The 22,375-nt window shown below is 43.3% G+C and overlaps 1 protein-coding gene across 4 annotated transcripts in view; it reads right to left on the reverse strand.

The window, feature by feature from the left end:
• Nucleotides 1-390: 390 nt before the first annotated feature.
• PGM1 (phosphoglucomutase 1) overlaps nucleotides 391-22,375 on the reverse strand; it is a 62,640-nt gene continuing 40,655 nt past the window's right edge. For 3 of the 4 annotated variants that reach the window (XM_045897502.3, XM_045897505.3, XM_045897501.3), the window contains exons 6-11: nucleotides 22,121-22,275; nucleotides 19,266-19,381; nucleotides 9,173-9,308; nucleotides 6,152-6,335; nucleotides 3,497-3,631; nucleotides 391-1,038 (exon numbers count right to left, since the gene is read on the reverse strand). In XM_045897502.3, the coding sequence (XP_045753458.2) occupies nucleotides 949-1,038; nucleotides 3,497-3,631; nucleotides 6,152-6,335; nucleotides 9,173-9,308; nucleotides 19,266-19,381; nucleotides 22,121-22,275 (816 nt within the window). In that variant the 3' untranslated portion in view covers nucleotides 391-948. Of the gene's footprint in view, nucleotides 1,039-3,496; nucleotides 3,632-6,151; nucleotides 6,336-8,642; nucleotides 8,790-9,172; nucleotides 9,309-19,265; nucleotides 19,382-22,120; nucleotides 22,276-22,375 lie in introns of those variants that run through there. The other variant, XM_045897503.3, reaches the window with a different exon arrangement.

The raw sequence follows: 22,375 nt of genomic DNA on the forward strand, positions 1-22,375 counted from the left end.
TTATGGTATGTCAACACCACAAGGCACATGGCTGTGCTTTGCTATTTAATATCTCCTGGGGCGGGGGGGGGGGGGGGGGGGAAGATCTCCTGAAAATCATCTTGCTTTCCCTCATCCAAATTAACCATGTTGAGCTTACTTATGTACCTCGGATGGATCCAGGGCTCAGCTGACCCTGCTTAAGATTTGAAATTACAGTTCTTGACCCTGCTTAAGATTTGAAATTACAGTTCTTGAGTACAAGGATTTTAAACCTAGTGCAGACAACATTTTGTCTTCTAGCTGGGACATCCAAACAAAATACAATACCTCCTTTTAAAAAAAGCCTATTTTTTTTCTGAAAGTGGAAGAGCATTTTGCAGTTAAGAAAAAAAAAAAGACATCAAGAAATAGTGGCTTATTTTGCTTTAATATCCCGAAATATCTGTGTGGGACTATGTTGCAAAACAAGGCAGAAATCTGTAGATGAGTACGTCTCACTCTGAGGAACGAACTGATTGGAGAGAAGGCACCAGAAATCGCATTTTGCTGGATCACATGTAAACAGTTAATGGGGGAAGAATTCACCAAAGAGAAGGGAGTTTGCGCTGTCATTTCATCGGCACATCCTAAGCATGAGAAATGGCCTCACTAGCTGCTGCTCAGCCTCCATCTCACTTTGCAGTGAGCAGAAGCTGGTGCTAGGGAGACAAATGCCTGCACAGCAGCAGGGCCTAAGGGCATGAAAGGGAGTGACATTAGCAAAAGCCCCTGGGTCCACTTTCTCTTTCCCACAGGGCATCTCAACAGGCAATGTCGCACTAACGTGCCATTCATCAACAACTGGTTAGTGGAAAAACCAAATCCTACAAAGCCTGGGTGGATACATTTTGTTTGTGTCCATGCTCTTCAATCAGATGACTTGGAGGGTCCTGGGGAAGACGGACGTACCGCATCCGGCCTGTCTTCTTAGGTGATAACGGTGGGCGCAGTGCGTCCTGTCCTCTCCTGGAGTTGGGACACCTTCAGAGCAATGGAAATAAGGGGGGCCAACATGACCTGAAGGAGACACAAAGAGAACCTTTTCCATTACTTTCTCTAGACACAGAGTCATAGCTCCCGCCCTCAGATGGCCTCCAAGACCCACATGTCTGACTGCCTCCTCCCACATTCCAAAGGTTCCTCAGACTCTGCAAGTCTAAAGCTCAAAGATGTGTTCTTTCCCCTAAAATCTGCTTCCAGCATTCTCTATCTCAGTGACTCAACACTGCAGTCTACCATCTAAAGCTAATGAACAACTAAGAGTAACTCTTGACCCCTTCTTCTCCCACATTCCCCTTGTCCAATCTATTAGCCAGCCTAAGTGGCTTTTACCTTCTAAGTATCCCTCAACGTGCGCCATTTCTCTCCAACCTGGGGCTATAGATGTCGCTAAGTCAACGTTCTCTTTCTCACCTGGAATAATGGTGCTTCTACTTTCACTTCTGCATCCTCTAATTTGTTGCCTACCCTGTCCCCAAAGAGATCTTCTCAAAATGCAACAACACTACCCTCCCAACTACCTCTCACTTAGGGGGAAAAATAAAAGAATTCTGCTGCTGCAGGATAATATAAGTATTTTAGAAATATATTTATAAATATAAATATTGTTTAATATTTTTTAATGAAAATTCTTTTAAAAAACCACTTATCTAGCTAAACTGCCCACATTACACATGAGAAAACTGATATCCAAAAAGATGAAGTGATTTAACCAAATGCCTCAAGGGCAGAGCCAAGAGTAGTTCATTTCCTACTGCCCACCATTGCTTTCCCTCCTTTTAATCTCCACCAACTCATTATTCCTGGCTGAAAGCTGGAGAAGCAACTCCACACGCTAACCACACCACCTGCCATTCCCCCTGGGGCTCCAACAGTCCCAGAAAGTGCTGAGGCCAAGGCCCAGTAGCTCCAGAGTAAGGGAAGGCATCTCCTAGCTGGAACGGTGACACATCCCGGCACTGCGGGTACCTCATCCCCTCCAGAGCCCTCCCCCCTCCCTCCCCACTTCCCTCCCACCTCCTGAGGACTATGGTTCAAAGAAACTTACCTTTCGTTCATTCATTATGTCTATCACGTGCCTGATACTAAGACAAAAGAACCCAATTCCCTTCTTCTTTTCCTCTTGCTCTATTATACTGTGGGTCTACAACTCAGACACCGCCGCCTTTGGTTTAAGTTTTAGGGATACCTACAGCATGACAGAGATCTGGCAATGACTGAAACTGGAGTCTAGCCACGGTAAAAAATGTAAGAGGGAAGCCTGCTCCCATAGAGCTCCTTCTTTTTGTAATAAAAAGAACTATAAGAGCCACACTTTCTCCAAAGGTAATCCTATGTGCCAGGCGCAATGTTTAGAATTTTGCATCCCTTGTCTCCTTAAATCCCTATAGTAACTCGAAGCGGTAGGTAGTATTCTACCAGAAACCAAGGCTCAGGGCACGGAAACGACTTGCCCACAGACACACAGCTACTCAGGTGGCAGGAACTGAACTGAAAACAAGATCTTTCTACATCCAAAATTTATGCTCAAAACCGCTATGCCAAGGCTTTTCAAGTGAGTTTCCTCGGATTTTAATTAGATGTTAGAAGAAAAAAGGCTTTGTGGGATAATAAGCACAGTGAAATGCCACTTAAGCAGGGCGTCTCCACTGTGAGTTTTCTCAGAGCCCTTAAGGTGCAGTGTGTGTTACGAATCCTGAAGAAAGGGTTAAGGGACCACAACAGCTCCTACACTCCTTTGGCTGTGGATCTCTCAGGGAGCATTTGTCAAGTCCATTGTGTGAGGAACAAACAGGGTGAAAGTCCCCTGTGTGTCACTGCCTCTCCTTGGCTCCTCCCCTGGGGTGGCTGTCCTCCAAGTTCTCTGCCCCACCCCTGGCTCCAGGGTCCCTCCTCACTCACAGACTTCCAGAGACCCTTTGGGTAGGGCTGGGAGCCCAAACCACCAGGCTGCAAGTCTGCAGACTCTCCCATATAGACCTTTGTTGCTGGGTCATGAAACTCTCTGCCCCGGCACCAAATCTAGAACCAGCGTGTGCTCTTCCAGAACGGGCGATCAGACCAAGCAAAGTGGCAAATGACCAGTGACAGACCAGAACGCCAGAAGAGGGGCTGATTGAAAGAATAGTTATCCTGACTCTGCTGCTCAGCAGGCACGTGACCCTGTTAGCTGCCACTTAACCTTTCCCTGTTTCTTTACTGTAGGAGGGATAATAATAGAGTCTACCTCATTTGAGACTTCAGTGAGTATATCCATTTGGGTAATGGGTTTAGAACAGAGCTTGGCACAGAGAAAATACTGAGATAATGGTTAGCTATCACTGTTGTTGTGAGGTACCGAAGGAGACATGGAGAAAAGCGAACACACGTTTGACCACTGGAGAAATGGGTTGTATTAACACAGACTCTGTACAACCACTATCATTCCCTCCAACGGAAAGAACTAACTCATCAGGACACAGGGCTTGGGCATTACCTGGGGGTCCTGGTAGATCTTGGCAGTGTCCTTCTCATAGCTGTCGATGTACAGTCGAATGGTGGCCCCGGCACTCCCCGTGCCGCTCAGTCGAAAGATGATGCGAGAACCATCTGCAAAAAGGAGCCGCAAGCCCTGGAGAAGGTAAGCAGAGATGTGTTCCCCACTTGCTGGAAGGGAAACCGAAGGCTGGCAAATTACAAGGGGTTTGTCTGGAGATCCAATTTCATCCATACTTGATCAATTGGAGGATTAGATCCTTGATAAACAGCAGCAGTTAAGCCCCATGAGTCGGCCGTGGTTGGCCTGTCACTGTGTCCTGCCAAAGGGGGCTGAGCTCATGGGCGGGGCGGGGGGGGTGGGTAGGAAGCATGCCCAGGGTCAGGTGGGAGATGTGATCCGGGGCGCAGTGGTGCTGGATGACACAGGCCTGCCCTCCCCTCCTCTCCCCACTCCCCTGTAATTTATGGACTAACCATTCCAGTTTGAAGTCTAATAAATAGGTCAACAAGTAAGTCACTAGATGCAGAAATTTGATCCCCAGATCAGGAGGAAAACATGGACAGAATGGGCTGAAACCAGAGCAGAAGAGATTCCAGACAGATGAGAGGAAGAACTCTTTGCAAAACACCAATAGAGAGCCTCAAACAGAAAACATGAGGCCACATGCCCCAGACGAAGCCAGCTATTCCCAACCTAGCAAGCAGGATCCAGTGATCACTCTCCCCTCAATGCCTGAGGACTCAAAGCAGGGTCCCTGTGGGCGCCGTGCCAAACCCATGCCCCCAACCCCCTGCTGCCTTCTTCTTTCCCTCCCTGGCAGCATCTCTTGTCCTCAATAATCTTCTTGCTTCAGGGGATTTGAGGTTGAAGATTCTTGGGTAGATATTCTGCCACCTGAGGTAGGAAGGGTCAGCAAGACAGTTATCTGAGAACTCTCTAGGCTTTGTGAGCCTGTCATTCTTCTATACGAAGAAGAACTTCACATAAAGTCAAAGACCAACCAGAAGGAGAGACACTGCTCCTCAGCTGCTATTTGTCACCAAATCCTGTCCAGTGTTTAATCGTGCCATTCAGCAGTGAAGACAGCAGATGAAATGCACGCAGTACCTTCCCGATTCCGTCATCACAGGGAGGATACCGTTAACTCCCATTTACCATTTCTTGCTTCTAGGAACATACAAGGTTGGTCTATCTCTCTACAGCTTCAACTTGAAGCTTCTGAATTCTTTCCACTTGATGGCAGATGCTATATCTACTCTGGAAGATTCTCCCTCCTACCTGGCCTTCCATCTAAACGCTCAGACTCTGATTATGGAACGTGAAGCTGTTGAGTTCTTCCTCACAGAGTGCAAAGACAGCACCGTGCTCATGCCCACACCCTTCCCACACATAGCTCAGCTCCCCCCGCCCCACAGATGCTGGGTGTAGCACAGAGTTGGGGGTCACTTTCCCTAATCGCCTGTTTTCTCTGAAGGCTTCTCTACAAAACTTCTGCTCTGCCATCCTGTGGACCCCACCCTGCCCTCTTCCATACCCACCTCCTACTCTACCTACTCTACCCCTGGCCTTTTTCTAATTATCTCAGACATCGCTTACAATCATCCGTATTGCACCCAGAGTTCCCACAGAGGGTGAACAGGCATGGGGAAGAAAGCCCACTGGGCTACTATCTTGAGGATGGGAGACTCCTGGCACTGAGGGTCGCTGTGGCCACGCTCCAGCCACCCGTCCACTGCCTGCATCTCCAGAGAGACATTAAATCAATCCTGCGGTCCACCTCCTTCAAAGCTGTCAGCTGCCTTGAGAAGGACTGGGCCAAAAATCTGGGTCTGTCAGGAGAAAGCAAACTGGAAAGCTGTAAAAGAATTTTACATCCCCTTCTTTATTATCTCTGCCTCTAAATTATTAGTGGTGAGTCCAGCCTGTGACAACAGCAGAACCAGAGGATCCCGGGGCCCTGGGTGTTTGTGAGAAGCCTGCACAAGGGCCGACCCAGCCTGCAGCCGTGGGTCCCTGGCACCCAACGAGGGAAACCCTACCGGCTCTGTCCCCATCCAGACGTGGTCCAGGTCCTCAACTGTGATGTCTTGCTGTGTTAGGACTGGCTGCATGTCACATGCTGTGGATGTAACAGCTACGATTTCTAAGTCTGGAATGCCTCATCAGTTTTTCTTCTTCTTCTTCTTCCTCTTTTTCTTTTTTTTTTTTTTAAGAAATCAGAATATACCAGAGAAAGGTCTATGATAATGCCACTCTCATGGCTGACATTCTGCTATCATCTCCTGAGAGAAAAAAGGGGTTTGATATCTATGGCTGTAGCTCACCTCTTCAGCTTTAGATTCTAGGGCTCCTTTCTGCACATGCATTCAACACAATGTCTTGCACAGGATTCTGGAGGATGTAAAAACCCTCTGGAGCGGAGGCTAAGAATCCCAGAATGAGGGCATAGGGGAGTACACAGAACCAAGGCAAATCCCATTTTCCCTACAAGTATATTTGCAAGTTATGTGTGACCCAGCAGAAAGCCAGCAACTGTAGAAACAAAATGGTAGCAAAGGAGAGATGATCAAGCGGCCTTTTACTTTCTTCTCTTGAGATTTCAGAGATGAAGCTCTGAGGCCTCTCTCCCAATACACATAAATCCGTTCCTACCTGATTCCTTGAAACGCTTCCATCCACCGGATCACTGTATTCAAAGTTATCAATTTTCTCCACAGTGTAAACTTTGTCACCCACTGAGAACTGTTTCCCCACGAAGGAGCGATCAGATATCAGGGCCTGCAAGTCCTTCATCATTTTGTTGGCACCCTCAGCCTCCACCTCCTCATAATCATACCTGCAAGAAGTCACAAAGGTGGGGCCCACACGCTGACTTCGGATCACCCCGAGGTCGATTACCTCCTTCTTCATCATTCGTTTGGCCCTCCCCACAAAACCCCCTAACTGCAGAAAAAGCTGGCAAAAGGCTGTGCTTGTTCGCCTCTGGGGAGGGAGCAGGTCAGGGATGAAAGGAAGGCTTTGCAGGATTTCAGGGAAGGGTTAGGAGCTTCTGAATAAGCAGAAAACTCCCATCTTGGCTTTTCTACAGAATAAGCTCTAGAAGCTTCAAAGGCTTTTGAGAGATTCTGTCTAACATTTAATCACTGCCTCCTGAGGAGGGAGGATTAAATGCCATGTTATCTCTAGAGGATGCTGCATCTAGAGGCCCATGAGTCAGGCACTTCTCTTTCAAACTCCTGGAGCTTCTTTGGGATAAACGCTGGGACAGTTCCCAGTCTGGAACCTGCCTGAGGCTGCTGAGATTTTGGTGAAGGAGAGTTCCAGTCTCCACAGGAGCTTCCTAAAGTGAGGCCAAGTTTTCACTGACCAGACAGAAGGGGCCAAACCCTAACTCCTTACATCTGAAGCACCTCTGTCCTTTCATTGAGGGTGGATTCTGGTCCAAAGTGTTTTGGGTTCACCCTGACGGAGGAGGCCTGGTGTAGACACAAAAGGGTCAAAGCAAAAAAAAAAAAAAAAAAAAAAAAAAAATCACAAAAGAAATTCTATGACTTTTATTATTACTCCCAGAATTGTTCTTGACTTCTTTCTTATGAGGTTAAAGACGCTGACAGGTGGCTTTTCTTGACCTAGTGGCACACACCCTCTCGAGAGAGTTATTTTTTAGAGGCTCAAGACAGCAGAGTCTATATTTATTTGTGATAGTGAAACAAATATGATATGTGCAAGATGACACCTCTGAGACATGAGAAATACTGGGGAATTAAGGCCAACCTGTTCTAGCTCCGGGATTCTATGAATCAAGGACAACAGTCCCCTTAATCTTGAAGTCGGCTCTTTCCCCTAGTTAACATGATAAACAGCAAGAAATTACAACCAGGTGTTTGTGCTTTACATCTGTGACCTTTGGGCATTTGAGGGAAGTGTTCTATAAATCCTAGGCACAGAGAGGCATAATGGAAAGAATCTGGACTTCGGCATCGGAACGAGCTACAAATCTAGCCTCCATTGCTTACTAACTGGGCAACTATGAGCAAGTGGCTTCATCTTGCAGAATCTCAGTTGCCTTATCACTAACTGTTTTGAGGCTGACATGAAACACTGTGTGCAAAGTGCCTAGCACTTTTGTTAAGTAAATGGAGGGTAGGATGGAGTCTTAACTAACTAGAAATGCAGGTTCTAGGGACTTTATTTGCAACAGTTGGTTAGCAGTTATCTGAAATTAATACAAATATGTTCAAGTGGTTTTTAGATGGAGGCTTTTAACTGATTCCAGAGTGACCCCTTCTCTGAACAAACCGTCCCAACCTTATTCCATTCTGGCTACTATTGAGTCGTTACCTCGTTGTTCATTTATTCATTCAAAGCATATTTACGGTGTCACTAGGAGTGAGGTGTTTAGTGATACCATGAAGCACAGAAACAGACGTGGTCCTGCCTGCATGACATTCTAGGCTCTAGAGAGTTCTCGACTGCTGTTCTGAATTACCAGGATTTTCTGGTTCTTAGAAGGTAGAGATTCTTGCCTTCATTCCCAGGGCTCCTGCTGTGGTACCATGTGACAGTTATTACTTATACCTTCCTCAAAAGAATGACTTGAAGCAGGAAGACAGCAATGAACTTCTCTAAAGTTGATAAAAGGATTCTGAGTAAGGAGGCTGAGCTGCTTAAGGTTTAATTCTTGTGTGACTATCCAGAGATCATGGACTATTCAATCTGTGACACAGTTTTTAAATTCTCTAATTTAACTCAACCTATTTTATAAAAAAGGCAACTGAGGCCCAAAGAAATTACATCTAAGCATTTCTTATCGATAAGCATTTCATCTACTCTCCTTTTTCTCATATTTCCTTTCAGTAATTAGAATAGTGAGGTCTAGGAAAAATTTTGTTAGATTTTTACACTTACTGGGGGAAAGGCAAATTGAAATTAGTGGAAAGCACTTCTCGGAAAAAAAAAATATTAATGCCTTTTAAAAATAGAAGTATGCGTGGCAAAGAAGAATTACTATGTATTCTAAGTATTTTGTTCACTGCTGAATCCCCAGCGGCTGGCAGAAAGTAGGCACACAGTCAATATGTATTGAATCAATGAATGAAGTATTGACAAGTATGCAGCCTTTGGGGACATATTTTAATGAGTCAGAAAAGCTGATTTAGACTAAGCATAATTGTTTCCATAATTTCAGGAAAAAAAAAGTTTCCATACTTTGAGTGCCCCAGAGTTTATAAAACACTTTCAGACTCATATTTCATTTAATCCACTCAATGGCAGTCTGTTATTTCCATTTCTACAAATGAGAAAAAAAGAGTAGTTTTCTGTTAGAGAGAGGTTAAATGACTTCCCAATCCACTAAGGGGCAGAAATAAAATTCTAACCCATTCTTCTGAATCCAAATCCAACTCAATTATCATGTTCACCTGCAGGTACATTTAAAAGGTTTACAAAACATTTATTCTTTCGAATATGTTAACTAAATTTTTTAAGCATCGTTCTTTATGGCTAACATAAAAGGTGACCCTAACTGAATTATTTTAAAATCCCTCAATTTGTAGAGGCTAGATGAACTAGGGTTTTATTAGCACTTGAGAGACAGGAAAAAATCTGTACACATGAGAACTCTCTGCCCACTTCCCCACCCTACCTCCGTACCCCACCCAGGCTGTGACTTACCTGGTGAAGAAATTCCGGCCATACTTCTGCCAGTGATCTTTGAGAATGTCCTCCACACTCTGTTTGCGGGTGGCTAGAATGGAGAGCCAAGCAAGGACAGCCCAGAGTCCATCCTTCTCACGGATGTGGTCAGAACCTGGCCAACGGGCAACAAGCAGCTATGAGAAACATGATTTCTCCAAAACATTTGGGATTAAACTCAACAGTAAACATGTAGACCCAATCCAACAAGTCATAAAACTTGACTGAGGAACTTGAATACATGGAAGGAACCACATATGGAACAAAGCAACATAATATTGGAAAGAAGTTGATATTTCCCAAAGTGATTTAGATATTTATGGCAAATGCCAATAAAAATGTCAATGGAATAATTTGGTGGAACTTGATATATCAACTATAAAGCATAAATGTGAGCAGGAAAAAAAACAAACAACATGACCATTATAAATACCCAATAATTAAAAGCCTGGCAGCTTAGTGGAACAAAAGAGAGCACCTAGAAAGAGACCCAAACACATATGTGACTTGAAGATATGATAAGGGTGTCACTTCAAGGCTGTTGGAAAAGAATGAATTACTTTTTAAGTAGTATTTAGATATCTAGCTAGACAGTTGAAAAATTCAGTTTATTCCCCTATAAAACACCATACCAAAAAGATTTCCAGATAGATTATACATTCAAATATAAAAACTGAAAATCTTTAAATCCTCAAAGATATATATAAATAAAAGATATATACAGATATAAATATACAATATAAGTGTAATAGAAAATATATATAAATATATTTTTTAAGTCTTGGGGATGGCAGATACAGGTAAATTCAGAATTCACAAAAGAAAAAAAAACTATGTATTTGTCTACTAAAAAATTACCATTTCTATCAGCAAAATAACAATAGGTAAAAGTAAAAGGCCATTGGCAAACTTTAAAAAAAACCACATTTGCAATATAAAGTAGATGTTTAATGCAACTCAATATAGAAAAAATTTACATATTAATGAGAAGAAAGCAAAACTCCAATAGAAAAACAGGCAAGGATACAAACAGACAATCACCGAAGAATAAATACAGGTACCCAATTACATAAGAAGCTAGCATTATTTTTTAAAAAAGAAATTAAAATGAAAACCACAATAAGAAACTGCTACTTGCTTGGCAAATGGCCACAGATTTTAAAATGAGAACACCTAGTATCAGGAGACGTATAAGGGAAATGGGGTTCTAGCATGCCACTGCGGGGAGAGGTACAATCTTCTGGAGAGCAATTTGGCAAAAAGTATCAAAGCCTTAAAAATGGACCTACTTGTGGATCCAGCAACTCCAATCTAGGACATCTTTCTTTAACTAAGAGGGGTTTGGTTAAATCACCTACGGCACATCTGTCCCCTTCTAGGGTACCTGCTAAAATCCTTACCCAAACTAACACACTGGCGCCTCTGGATGTGCTTAACGTGCACGGAGACCCTTTTCCAAGAACCTGATATGGGACACAACTCTCCTTTTCAGCCCTTATCTTCCTTATTCTAAAAATGAAACAAAACAAAACAAACACCACACATGGACCATGCGGAGTGCTACTTTCTGACTTCCGAATAGGACTCAGTACAATCCCTCGCCCATAATGCTTTGACATCATCATGCCTAGAATTCTTTATGTGCCTGTGTGCCCTTCTTGACTTCCCACTGGGTCTTATTCTTCTGAGAACATCAGAGTATCTCACAAGGCTGGCTATGTAGTAGGCATGAGTTAAGTTTGTTTCCCTCCCCTTTTCATCCTTTCAGACCAACGCAAATGTCCTGTCCTGTCTGGGACTAGTTCGCAGCTTCCCTAGGCAGGTACGAGCTGTGCCCTCTTTTTCTCCTACAGCGACCTGCTCTATGCCTCTGCTGTGGTGCCATTTTCCTTGATCATCTATTTATGAGTCTTTCACCCCACTTCTGACCTATTTCTTAGAGACATCTCTTACTTATCCTTATAACTAAGTCTGACGACTAGGCTAGCACATGGAATAGGTAAACAACTGTACAGGAGTGCAGTGAATGAGTTTGTCAGTTAATTAACCTACTACAACATTTTCTGGTTCACAAAAACACACAATTTTTTCTTTCAAACGATCTTCTCTTCAATAAAATACCACTTTTAGAAACCATAGTTCTCAGAACCTGGAAGCTGACAAAACCTGGAGATGTTCAGCAACACTCTTAGCACTTTATGTAACAAATTTTTGGTTTACCTAATTTTATTATCTATGGACTTTTATTTGCCTGTATTGCTATCTCAAGGACCAGAAATTAGCTCTCTGGCCCTTACAGTGTTTGCAAATGATGTTTTGGCAATAGTTCACCCTGAGCAGCAAGATTCTGGCAGCTTTCCCTATATACTGAGAATTCGTGACAAAAATATACAGCTTGAAATTATTTGTCTGGCTCCCATGGGTATTTTTCTTCCTTCCTTCCTTCCCTTTTCTTTTCTTTTTCTTCTTATTTTGTATTTATTTATTTCTTGAGGCAGACTGAAAGCATAAGGGGCAGTGTCCCTTTGTGTTTTTCCTGTTCTAAGTAAAGAATTCTTTTTCTTTTATGAGGAAATGAAAATAAAATCTAAAAATCTTACCCAACTCTGACCAAGTTACTTGGAGATAACTAAATCACACATCTAATATCATCAACAAAATATCTGCCTTGGATAACATACACAAATATTCTATTCCATTTGCAAGATCCCTAGTCTCTGGAAATTCTGACTACTCTCAGTAAGCACCTTCATGTAATCAAAACTCTAGGTAACTCTAATACTCAGAAACTTGGGTACATTTCTTTTTCTTTCTAAGATTTACTTCTTTTATTTTAAAGAGAGAGAGAGAGAGCTAGAACAATTGGGGGAGGGGCAGAGGGAGAGAATCTCATGCAGACTCCCCGCTGAGTGCGGAGCCCAACGTGGGGCTCAATCCCAGGACCCCAAGATCATGACCTGAGCTGAAATCAAGAGTCAGTTGCTCAACTGACTGAGCCACCCCAAAAGTCTGGGTACATTTTGTTTTCTTTAGGGTTCTGATGAATGATGACAAGCTACGAGTAAAAAAAAAAAAGGCAATGGTGTATGTGTGTGTGTTTCTAAAGTTGCTGCTTTTGCAGTCATGGCAGTTGTTTCAATGGAAGATGCTTTATATTTAAGAGTCATGAAACTTGGGGCGCCTAGGTGGCTCAGTCAGTTAAGCGTCTGCCTTCGGCTCAGGTCATGATCCCAGAGTCCCGGGATCGAGCCCTACATCGGGCTCCCTGCTCAGCAGAGAGCCTACTCCTCCTCTCCCTCTGCCTCTCCCCCCTCTCATGCTTGCACGCCCTCTTTCTCTCTGTCAAATAAATAAATAAAATCTTAAAAAAAAAGAGTCACGAAACCAGAATTTGAAACTCTGTTATTTATTAACTTGATTTTCCAAGTCTCAGTTTCCTTGACTGTAAAATGGGGATAATGTTACCTTTCTCACACAATTGTAAGACTTTGATAGAGGGTAGAAATATTTATGAACTGTTAAGTACTATATAAATGCAAAATACCATTATGGATAAAGAGAAAAATAAGAAACTTTTGGGGGGAAATGAGTGCTTTCCACTACCTTATTAAGCTTTCAAAAATAACATCTCTTAACTGTACACATTGGTGAAGAAAATGGAATATAACCCAGTACACTCTTTTCTCTGGGCAGTGACATTATAGTGTTTTCCTCTTCTTCCCTATCTAATTTTCCTATCATGAATGTGAATTACTGGTATCATTTCTTTTAACTTAAAAAAAGGGAAAGAATCCATGCTCCAATAATTGTGAGGAAAGGGAAACAGTGCCAGCAGGCACCCCTAGTCCAGGCTGATACAAAGGCAGTGGTGGGCTCTGCACTGGGGCTCTTCCTACCTGGTCCAGTGCAGGGACTAACTGAGTGCCTGGGAATTCTGCCCCTTCAGCATCTTCAAGCACCTGTCACTTGACTTCGGCCTAATCAGCACCTTGTGATAAGTATAAACTCAGCTCAGTCAGGGCATACTCCAGGCCTCAGCCCAGAAAAATGTCAACCCTTGCTGAGGGAGCCAAAAGCTAACAGTTTGGGGATTAGGTTCCATTTACCAGTATGGGCATCTCGGGAGTGCTGGGCGCCTGCCTCTGCCATGTGACAGGTCTGAGGATGGGGAAGTGGCAACTGAAAAAGAGTTACATGGAGTTGTTTGAAAACACTTGCATTTGTCTGTCATGTCTCTCTGTCTTTCTGTTCCTCTGCCTATCTTTAGCTCCCTTTTGGTCTTCTTTTTTTTTTTTTTTTAAAGATTCATTTTACCCATTTTAGAGAGAAAGTGGGGGAGAGGCAGAAGGCGAGGGAGAGAGAGAAACACAAGCAGACTCTGCTGAGTGTGAAACCAAGAGTCAGACACTCAACCAACTGCACTACCCAGGTATCCCTCCCTTTTGGTCTTCTAAACACACTATTCTCTCTGCCTGAAAATATCCACTCCATATATATCTATTAGCCTGGCTAACATCTCCTGCAATTACTTTCAACCCCAACTCAGGACGGCTTTCTTGTTGCTCTCCATGCTCACCCCTACTCTATCATACCCTGTCTGTTCTTAACTCACCTCGACTCTGAGGTATATCCCTGGCTGGTGCCTGGCACGCCGTCAATAAGGGTTGGCCCCAGGAATGGTCAGACCCCAGCTGACTGGCTGGGAGGTGTAGCAGACCTGCTCTGTCCACAGTCTCGTCCTCTTTGGCTTTTACTGCACAAATGAACTTACTCTGAAAGGACAGGTAAGCTCCTCAGGAAGCCTTTTCCAGATCACTCCAGCCTTCAGGGCCTCTCCCCCAGCCACCCGCAGACTTTCCCTTTAGCAGTGAACCGTGTACTGCCTTGCGACTGCCCCTGGAACTGTTTCCTTTGGAGGAATATAGTAAGCGCCTGACGGGCAGGAGCCATGTCTTAACCCATACTCCATTGTGTGCTCAACAACTACGAATCAGTGCCTACCATGTTCCAAGTACATGAGAAAACACCAAGATGAATAAGAAGACATGTTACTTGTCCTCACAGATGAGCACAAACACAGAGGTGAGGGAGACAGACATGCAGGTAATAGTTTAACTGAGTTAGTTATTATGAGGTTGTCAGCCTAATTTTAGTGGGATATTCAGCATATCAATAAGGTATTCTGTCTGGGAAATCTCCAGAGACGGGCTATTCTAACTTTCCCATGGGGACTTTACCTATAGGAAAATGTACTCAAGAGCTGTGCAAATCAGAATGTGCAGAGAACCAGACAGAAAGTCTAATGCCCTACACCATAGAACCAGGTTGTGCCCTGCCAATAAAGCTCCTAGGGCCCCCCTGTACTTCATCACTGATCATTTTGCACACTTGTAATTACCTGGCCAGGGTCTGACTTCTTGCCCCAAATGCGGATTCTACAGAGCCCTGCACGAGACCATATGCATCGTGACCCCCCCAGAGACTCACTCAGTATCTGGGATGCAGTTAAATTTCAATAAACATTTGAGGAATGAGTCAATGAAAAGAAGTACAAACATGAAAAACTTTTCCGAAGAAATTAAAATTAAAAGAAATTTGCAAAGCATCAATGCTCAACTTTTTCAAGTCATCACTCCCGTAGGATGCATCATCGCTAAAACCTTTTAAAGATGAAACAGGAAAAACTGTTACTAACCTCTAGGCCCGGCCAGATCATAATTTACTGGCATATTTCTATATGATACCAGGTTCATCTTAAATGGTTTCCTATCCCTCTTTCCCAAGCCCCCCCATTTTCCTGAGGAAGAGTTTCAAAAGCAGTGACATTCTATTCTATTCGGGACTTCACTTTCTATTGCCTTCCCAATTTCCCAACAAATTCAAGATGGGACAGAACAGCACCTCGCCCTCTGCCATTGTGTGTAAACATGTATATCATCATCCACAGTTGGGGGGGGGGAATAATTTTGCATCATGAGATCAACCAAAAATAATAGGTTCAGCCTGTCCAGTTCTGGTGCCCATTTCTGAGTCCCTTTACTCTGGCATCTGTAACACTGATGCATGAGGAAGTGTCCTAGCCTCCATGGCTATGATAATCCTGAGAGGCCATTGCTGTTCCTCCATCATGGACAGACTAATGTATGCTTGGTAACATTAATAACATCACAGCTTGTGCTCTGAAATGCTGGTGGTTTACTGGGTGAGCCGGTTCTTCTGAAGTCTGACTCCTTCGCACCTCTTTGCAAGTAAACTTTTCCTTTATAAAAGCTCATCTGTTCTCACAAAGACCTTGGGTCCCCAACTCTGGACTACGGAGTGGGAATGGTGTTGAGTCCCCAGAAGAGTCACAGACCACTCAAAGAGGTCAAGTAAGGATTCTCCACCGAGGCAGGTGTTGAAGTCGAACAGCACTGCCTGCCAACTATGATTCCAACAACACGCAGGCAATCACACCGAATGACTTTTAAAGTCTTTTCGTTGCCAACACCAGGATTCTGTTTGTCTAACTGGAGGGTGTCAAGTGAATAGTGTATTCATGCACTCACCTATTCAACAAGTGTTTGCTGAGCCCCTACTCCACCCTAGCCTTTATAGGAGGCTCTGGGGATCTGATGGAGAATAAGACAGACATGATTCCTGTCTTCACGGAACTTACAGCCTTGATGTTAATCAAGTAATCGTAAGTAATTTTAAAATTACGGCTGTAATATATGCAACAAAGGAGAAGTGTGTGTGCCATGAGAGCCAATAAAAAGGGGAGTGGACCCACCGTGGAAGGTTAGGAAGGCTTTCCTGAGAAACTGCCTCTGCTCTCACCCAGAAAAATACAGAAATAAATGACCCTGTACTCAATGAAGCTACAGAACTGAAATACTGCAAAGCTTGTGTAGTCACTAACATCCGCCCTGAGAAACTCTATAAAGAAACTGCGGGAAGCACTCACCAGCAAGGGACTAGCAGGTGGAGATGAACTCCTCTATAAGCAAGGAGAGCACAAGTTCAGTTAAATAACTTCAGCTGCGACTCACTCACAGCAGTAGAGACTCAGAGCTATGCAGCTTGGTTTTCAAAATGGTTGTTTCAGAAACATTACAGAACAATTTTCTTTTTTTCAAAGAGAAAGAAGTTTGCGGATTATTCTCTTGATGCAGTCTCTCTGTTTTTTTTTTGTTTGTTTGTTTTATTATGTTATATTAATCACCATATATTACCTCATTAGTTTTTGATGTAGTGTTCCATGATTCATTGTTTGCGTATAGCACCCAGTGCTCCATTCAGTATGTTCCCTCTTTAATACCCATCACCAGGCTAACCCATCCCCCTACCCCCCACCCCTCTAGAACCCTCAGTTTGTTTCTCAGAGTCCATAGTCTCTCATGGTTTGTCTCACCCTCCAAATTCCCCCCCTTCATTTTTCCCTTCCTACTATCTTCTTCTTTTTCTTTTTTAACATATAATGTATTATTTGTTTCAGAGGTACAGGCCTGTGATTCAACAGTCTTACACAAAGGGACGATAAAATCATGGTTGGCACTTAGTATTTGAATGGGTTCATAAATAAATAAAGAGGAAAAAACTTTAACAAGAAATAATTTAAACTCTAATGCCCAGGTTCAAATAAATCAATCCCTCAAATGTAACGTGAACGACAAATTTTCTTGGCAAATTCTCCTGAGTAAAAACTTAAAGGGGCTTAATTATCAACATTATATGGGATAAACAGTATTAAGAAATGTCCTGAAAGCTAACATAAGTGAAAGTTATTTCCAAAAAAGCACAGGGCCCAGTTCTCTAGAAATAATCACCCCACTCTAGTCTTTACTTCTCAGTTAGGTCACACATGGATTTGGGCTCAGTTCTGCACATGATCTAAGAGGCAACGGTGAACTTGGAAGCATCGAGAAGCTGGTGCTGGGTATACAAACAATGTGGAGTGAGGAATGAGCAGGGGAAGTAAGGATAGGTAGCTGGAGAGGAGAGGACCTGCAAGCTGCCTTCCAAGAGGTGAAGCCCTGTCACGTGAGAGGAGCCCCTTGTGCTATGCTGTCCCCACGTGTGTTCTCAGCCAGTCCACATCAGGGACTCCTACATGGCTCCAGGCTTGGCACCCACCTTGCCCAGTGCTTCCCACACAGATCTGTGGGGCAAGATGTCACTAGATATACCATACACACAGGCACAGAGAGAGAGAGAGATGCAGCTAACTATGTTTAGGTAAAACTGTACAAACAGGATTCCTTACAGTAGAATGTTTGGAATCTTCGAATGCTAGTATCATTATGAATATCCAAGGCAGAGAGCTGTGGTCCAAGTTTTCCAATCTCTGCTGAACTCAGAACCCTCTCCTGGAATTAGTATCCTTCCACACACCCAAACATCCCAGGAAACCTTGTTCTAAACTTTTCTCTCTTTCACTATGCTCAGCACTGATACAGGTACAGGGGGTTAGGAAACCAAAGGTTAAGACATGATCCCTGCTTTCAAAGACAACTGCATCCATAGAAAAGATCGACTGAAAGCAAGCCTGCACTTGATAACATTGGTGGGGGGGCAGTATTTCATGGAATAAGACCACCTCATGGGTTCATGGGCATTCATCTGGTATCCCACGGAGTAACATGGCATCATCCATATTTTATGAAGTAGGATAGGGCTAAGCCTTGTATTCTCTGACCGAAGACACAGAACGTTGGGAAACCACCAAGTTTTCTTCGTGGACACTGTTCAATCCCAAGACGCATCCATCTATCTTATATCCTCCAATTCTATCAAGTCAATTCATTCCCAAGGAACATTACCACTCCCTCAAGGACATTACATTTCTGAGAACTTTGTATACAGGTGTCTCAAATTTACCAGCTCATTCTACCCACCCTACGCCTGGACTTGTAGGAAATGAAATAAAATCAGCATTCTATTCTCTTTAACCAGGTATGAATTGCGACTCAGTTACAAGGCTTATAGAAGGCTAGATTTCGATCTTTGCTTTGCTTTCGTACTGAAGGACCAAGATCAGTCCTTTTACTTCAAAATACTGGATAAAAAGACTAAGAGGAGAAGAAATTCAGCCAGTGAAGTACCTTGCAACCTGGCTGGAGACCAACACATGGAAAAGGGCCACATGCCTGAATGGAGGTTTAGAGAGGTGAGATACTGACGTCCGTAGGGTGAGCCAGTAGGGAAGGTCATGGAAGTAGGACTTCAGGTCAGCATTTGGACAGGCAGAGAGGAGGGGGGAGAGCACAGAAAGTAGGGTCTAAGGGTCCTGAAAGGTCCCCCAGCCTACCACGTTCCCCTCCCTCATCATACTAACAATTTATGCAGACATCTGTGTTATTTATTTATTTATTTATTTATTTATTTATTTATTTGAGAGGGAGAGAGAGGGCACAAGCAGGGGGAGTGGGAGAGGCAAAAGCAGACTCCCCATTGAGCAGGGAGGCCGATGCAGGGCTCAATCTCTAGACCCTAGGATCATAACCTGAGCCGAAGGCAGATGCCCAACGACTGAGCTACCCAGGTGCCCCAAGGACAAATTTTTAATTTCTTGATCACCTAGCAACTTCCCTCCACCCTAATGGCCTCCTTTCATTTAACCTTAATGAATCATAACTTGTTGCTACAGCAAACTTGGGCCTGTTAAAGAGAAAGATTTAATGCTGTGCTGCAACCTCCTTTTAAATAAAAATGAAAAACTGACTCGCTCCACCATATTTCTTCCCAGAAAGGAAAACATTTATAAAAGTTTCCTTGGCCACGGAGGGAAGAAACACATGTTTATCACTCTGTTTAATCTCTACAGACTCAGTGACCGTGCCGCCCGAGGGGGCTCCCAAACTTCCTGTCTCTGTGGATGTGATCCTCTGGAAGTAAAATTAGCCCTCCTCGGCTAAGCACGCTCACGGCTTTTCAAATGTGTACACTTCATCAGGGTTGTTATAAATAAACTGCATCTTGATTTAGGACACATCGGCCACTGGTGCTATTTCAGTCCTGCCTTAGCAGTCAGAGCGTTCCGCAAGTCGTGTTTACAGGAAAGGAAACGGTAGCACGGGGCCCACGCACTTACCAGTCCCGAAGCTCTCCTCCCCACAAAGGGACAGTCTGCTTGCATCCATCAAATTCCCGAAAAACTTCCAGCCAGTTGGGGTCTCGTACAAAGCGATCTTTGTAGCATGAGCCACCCTTCAAAGGCATGAAATCAAAGTTACATCACAGCAGGACTGTTAGCTTAGCCATGTGAGGGAGGGAAACTAGCAACCGTTATTGTAATCAAGGGTCCCATTTAGCACTGCTCAGAGGTACACATAATTCTAAGATGGGTGGAAAATCGTAGGAGAAAACTTGTGCACAATGGGCTATTATACGTGGAGTCAGAAGACGGGGTAAAAGAGGAAGAAGGAAGAATTAATTCAGGTCACTGAGTTTAATATCTTAGAAGGAACAACAGTAGCAAAATGTGCAAGGCTATTTTTGAGGCTATTTAAACCCAATGTGTTTTGGATACAGACTGCCTCTATCAGCATTCCATCAAGAACAAAAGAATGATGTTTTGATGCACTTCACATCACAGAATCATAGAATATTGGGTCTAGGAGGCCACCATTTTACAGAAAAGGAAACAGGGTCTAGGATGTTATGTGACCAACCTCAGGTCCCAGAGCCAGGATGACCAATGGCCTGCTATTCAGCTGCTCGGTCAATGCTCCTTTCATTTCACCAGAAGGCCCAGAAAGGACAGTGTCCAGGGGGTCTCCCATTTGTACCAACTTCCCCACACGGCTCCTTGGTCCCCTGTCCCCTCCAACACGTCTTTTACTCCTTCCTATATATCTGTAGACTAGAACCTTTAAATGACCTTTTTTTTTAAGATCACTTTCCCTCTGAAAAGGAAGACTAATCTACATTTCACTCACTGTTTTAATAAGTTCTGCCTTCCAGAATGCTCGCCTTACTGCAAAGCAATGTCACATATAGATTCTAACATCTGAAGAAAATTAAATCTATAAGCTTGAAAGCTGAGAGTACAATAAACTTTTACCTGGGTAATGAGTTATTTCTATTGTGATTCTATATGTGGATTATCAATTTTTCCAAAAACTAGAATTAAACTGCTCTTGGATGACACGGAAGTTATTTCAGGACCTGCTAGGTCTAATTACAACAGCCTGGCCGAAACCAGCTCACAGGGTTTCAGCTGCAGGGCGTGGAGGCAGAAGCATCAGGTTCTAATTCTAGCTCTGATTTAGTTGTGAGGTCCTCAATAAGATGGCTAACCTCTCTGACCTTTGGGTTCCTCTTCTTTAGGACAAGGATTGCTGTGAGGATCAATTAAGACTATAAACCATTCTGTGAATATTATCTTCATAATATTTTATGAATATTAACTTCTTCTTAGCTGAAGGGAAGTTAGCACTAATTGAGTTAACACATACTCCTCCCCCTTCTCTCCCCCACAGTAGGAAACTACTACATGGCCCAGCTGGGCCCAATTAAGGAGCAATGGTTCTGGGTTCAAATTCTGACTCAGCCATTTACTAGCTGGGTGACCTTGGGGAAACTACATTACTTCTTTGTCCTTTCGTTTTCCCACCTGTAAAGTGGGGTTATAGATAGCACTGACCTCATGAGGTTGGTTTGAGAATTAAATGATTTAAAACATAGAGTACTTCATGTCTAGCACAAGGCAATGTTCAATAAACATCAGTTATTACTAGAGAACCTAGATATATCCATTCTGCTTTCTTCTCTGACCTTGACCTTTTATTTATTCACTCATTCCTTATCCATTCATTCAGCAAACATTTACTGGGCACCTAATATGTTCTAATTAACATTCTCCCTAGTCCCCATTTACTATGTATTACTTATATTTTTTAATTGTTTCAGATGTGGTCACACAAGCCACCTTAAAGCCTTTGTAAATGAGGGGATATATAATAAATAAATAAACAAATAAGCAAATCTGAGATACCAAGTGTTTATTGTCACTGGGTCCTTTCTCATAAAAACTGAATATAATTTTCCTTAACTATTTGAGCTTTCTGTTTATTTGGATTTTGGATAAATGAACATTTACTGTGTTTGTGTATGGATGGGCACCCAGCGAGGGATGGACTTGGAAGTTCTTTGACATACTGATCTTCCTTCAAACTGCTCTTTCACTCAAACTCTGTGCACACCTGCTAAAGGACAGGGATGGTTCTCCAGAGTGATGTCTTCAGTACTGTGGGGCTGCCATCCATTCATTTCTTCAGTAACATTCAGTCATTCCTTTTTTAAAGGGGTGTATGTGTGTATCCTACTATGTGCCAGGCATACCATGGTATATACTTTAGTGAATAAGACAGTCTTTTCTCTGTAGAAGTTTGTAGTCTAGCAGGGCAGAAAGGTAAGCAAACAAGCTATCGGAACAAGGTGGTAGGTGCTGGAATGGAAGAAGCACAGGGTCGTAAGGAAGCACAGAGAGGGAACATCTAATCCAGAAAAACCCACTCATTCCTTCATAAAATAAATACTTATATGTGGAACAGAAAAAACAAAAAAACCAACAAACCTACTCTTACATACAGAGAACAAGCTTGTGGTTGCCAGAGGGGAGGTGGATGAGGGGATGGTGAAACAGGTGATGGGGATTAAGAGGTACACATCTCAGAGATGAAAAGCACAGCGTAGGGACCACATTCGGTAACATTGCAATAACACTGTATGGTGACGGATGGGGACTCCACTTATTGTGGTGAGCACTGAGTAATACACAGAATTGCCGAATCAATGTTGTGTGCCTGAAACTAATAAAACACTGTATATTAATTGTACTTCAATAAAAAATGCTTAATAAAATAAAAAGCACATATTATGCCTCAGATGTCCTAGCTGCAAGGGGAGAAGAGCCTGGTGAGGGCCAAGGGAATGGAGACCTACCGGTCCAGGGCCCCACTCGTGGGCATGCTGCGGGCAAAGCCTCGGACCCCGGTTTGCTGGAAATACGGAATGCTGAAGATGTTGGCAGCAATGACAGCCACGGAGTCTGAAGGGTTCACAAAGAACCCATGCTTGCCCAGAATCATGTTTCGATCCTTTGAGAGAAGGGGGGATTCAAAGGAAGAGCTTTTAATCAAACTGCTGAAAAAAAAAAAAACAAAAAAACTATCTTACATGGGGGGGATAAAATTTTAA

This window comes from Mirounga angustirostris, unplaced genomic scaffold (genome assembly GCF_029215605.1).
Source record: "Mirounga angustirostris isolate CCGP_5_RB_7025 unplaced genomic scaffold, mMirAng1.0.hap1 SCAF_4, whole genome shotgun sequence".
NCBI classification, from domain to species: Eukaryota; Metazoa; Chordata; class Mammalia; order Carnivora; family Phocidae; genus Mirounga; species Mirounga angustirostris.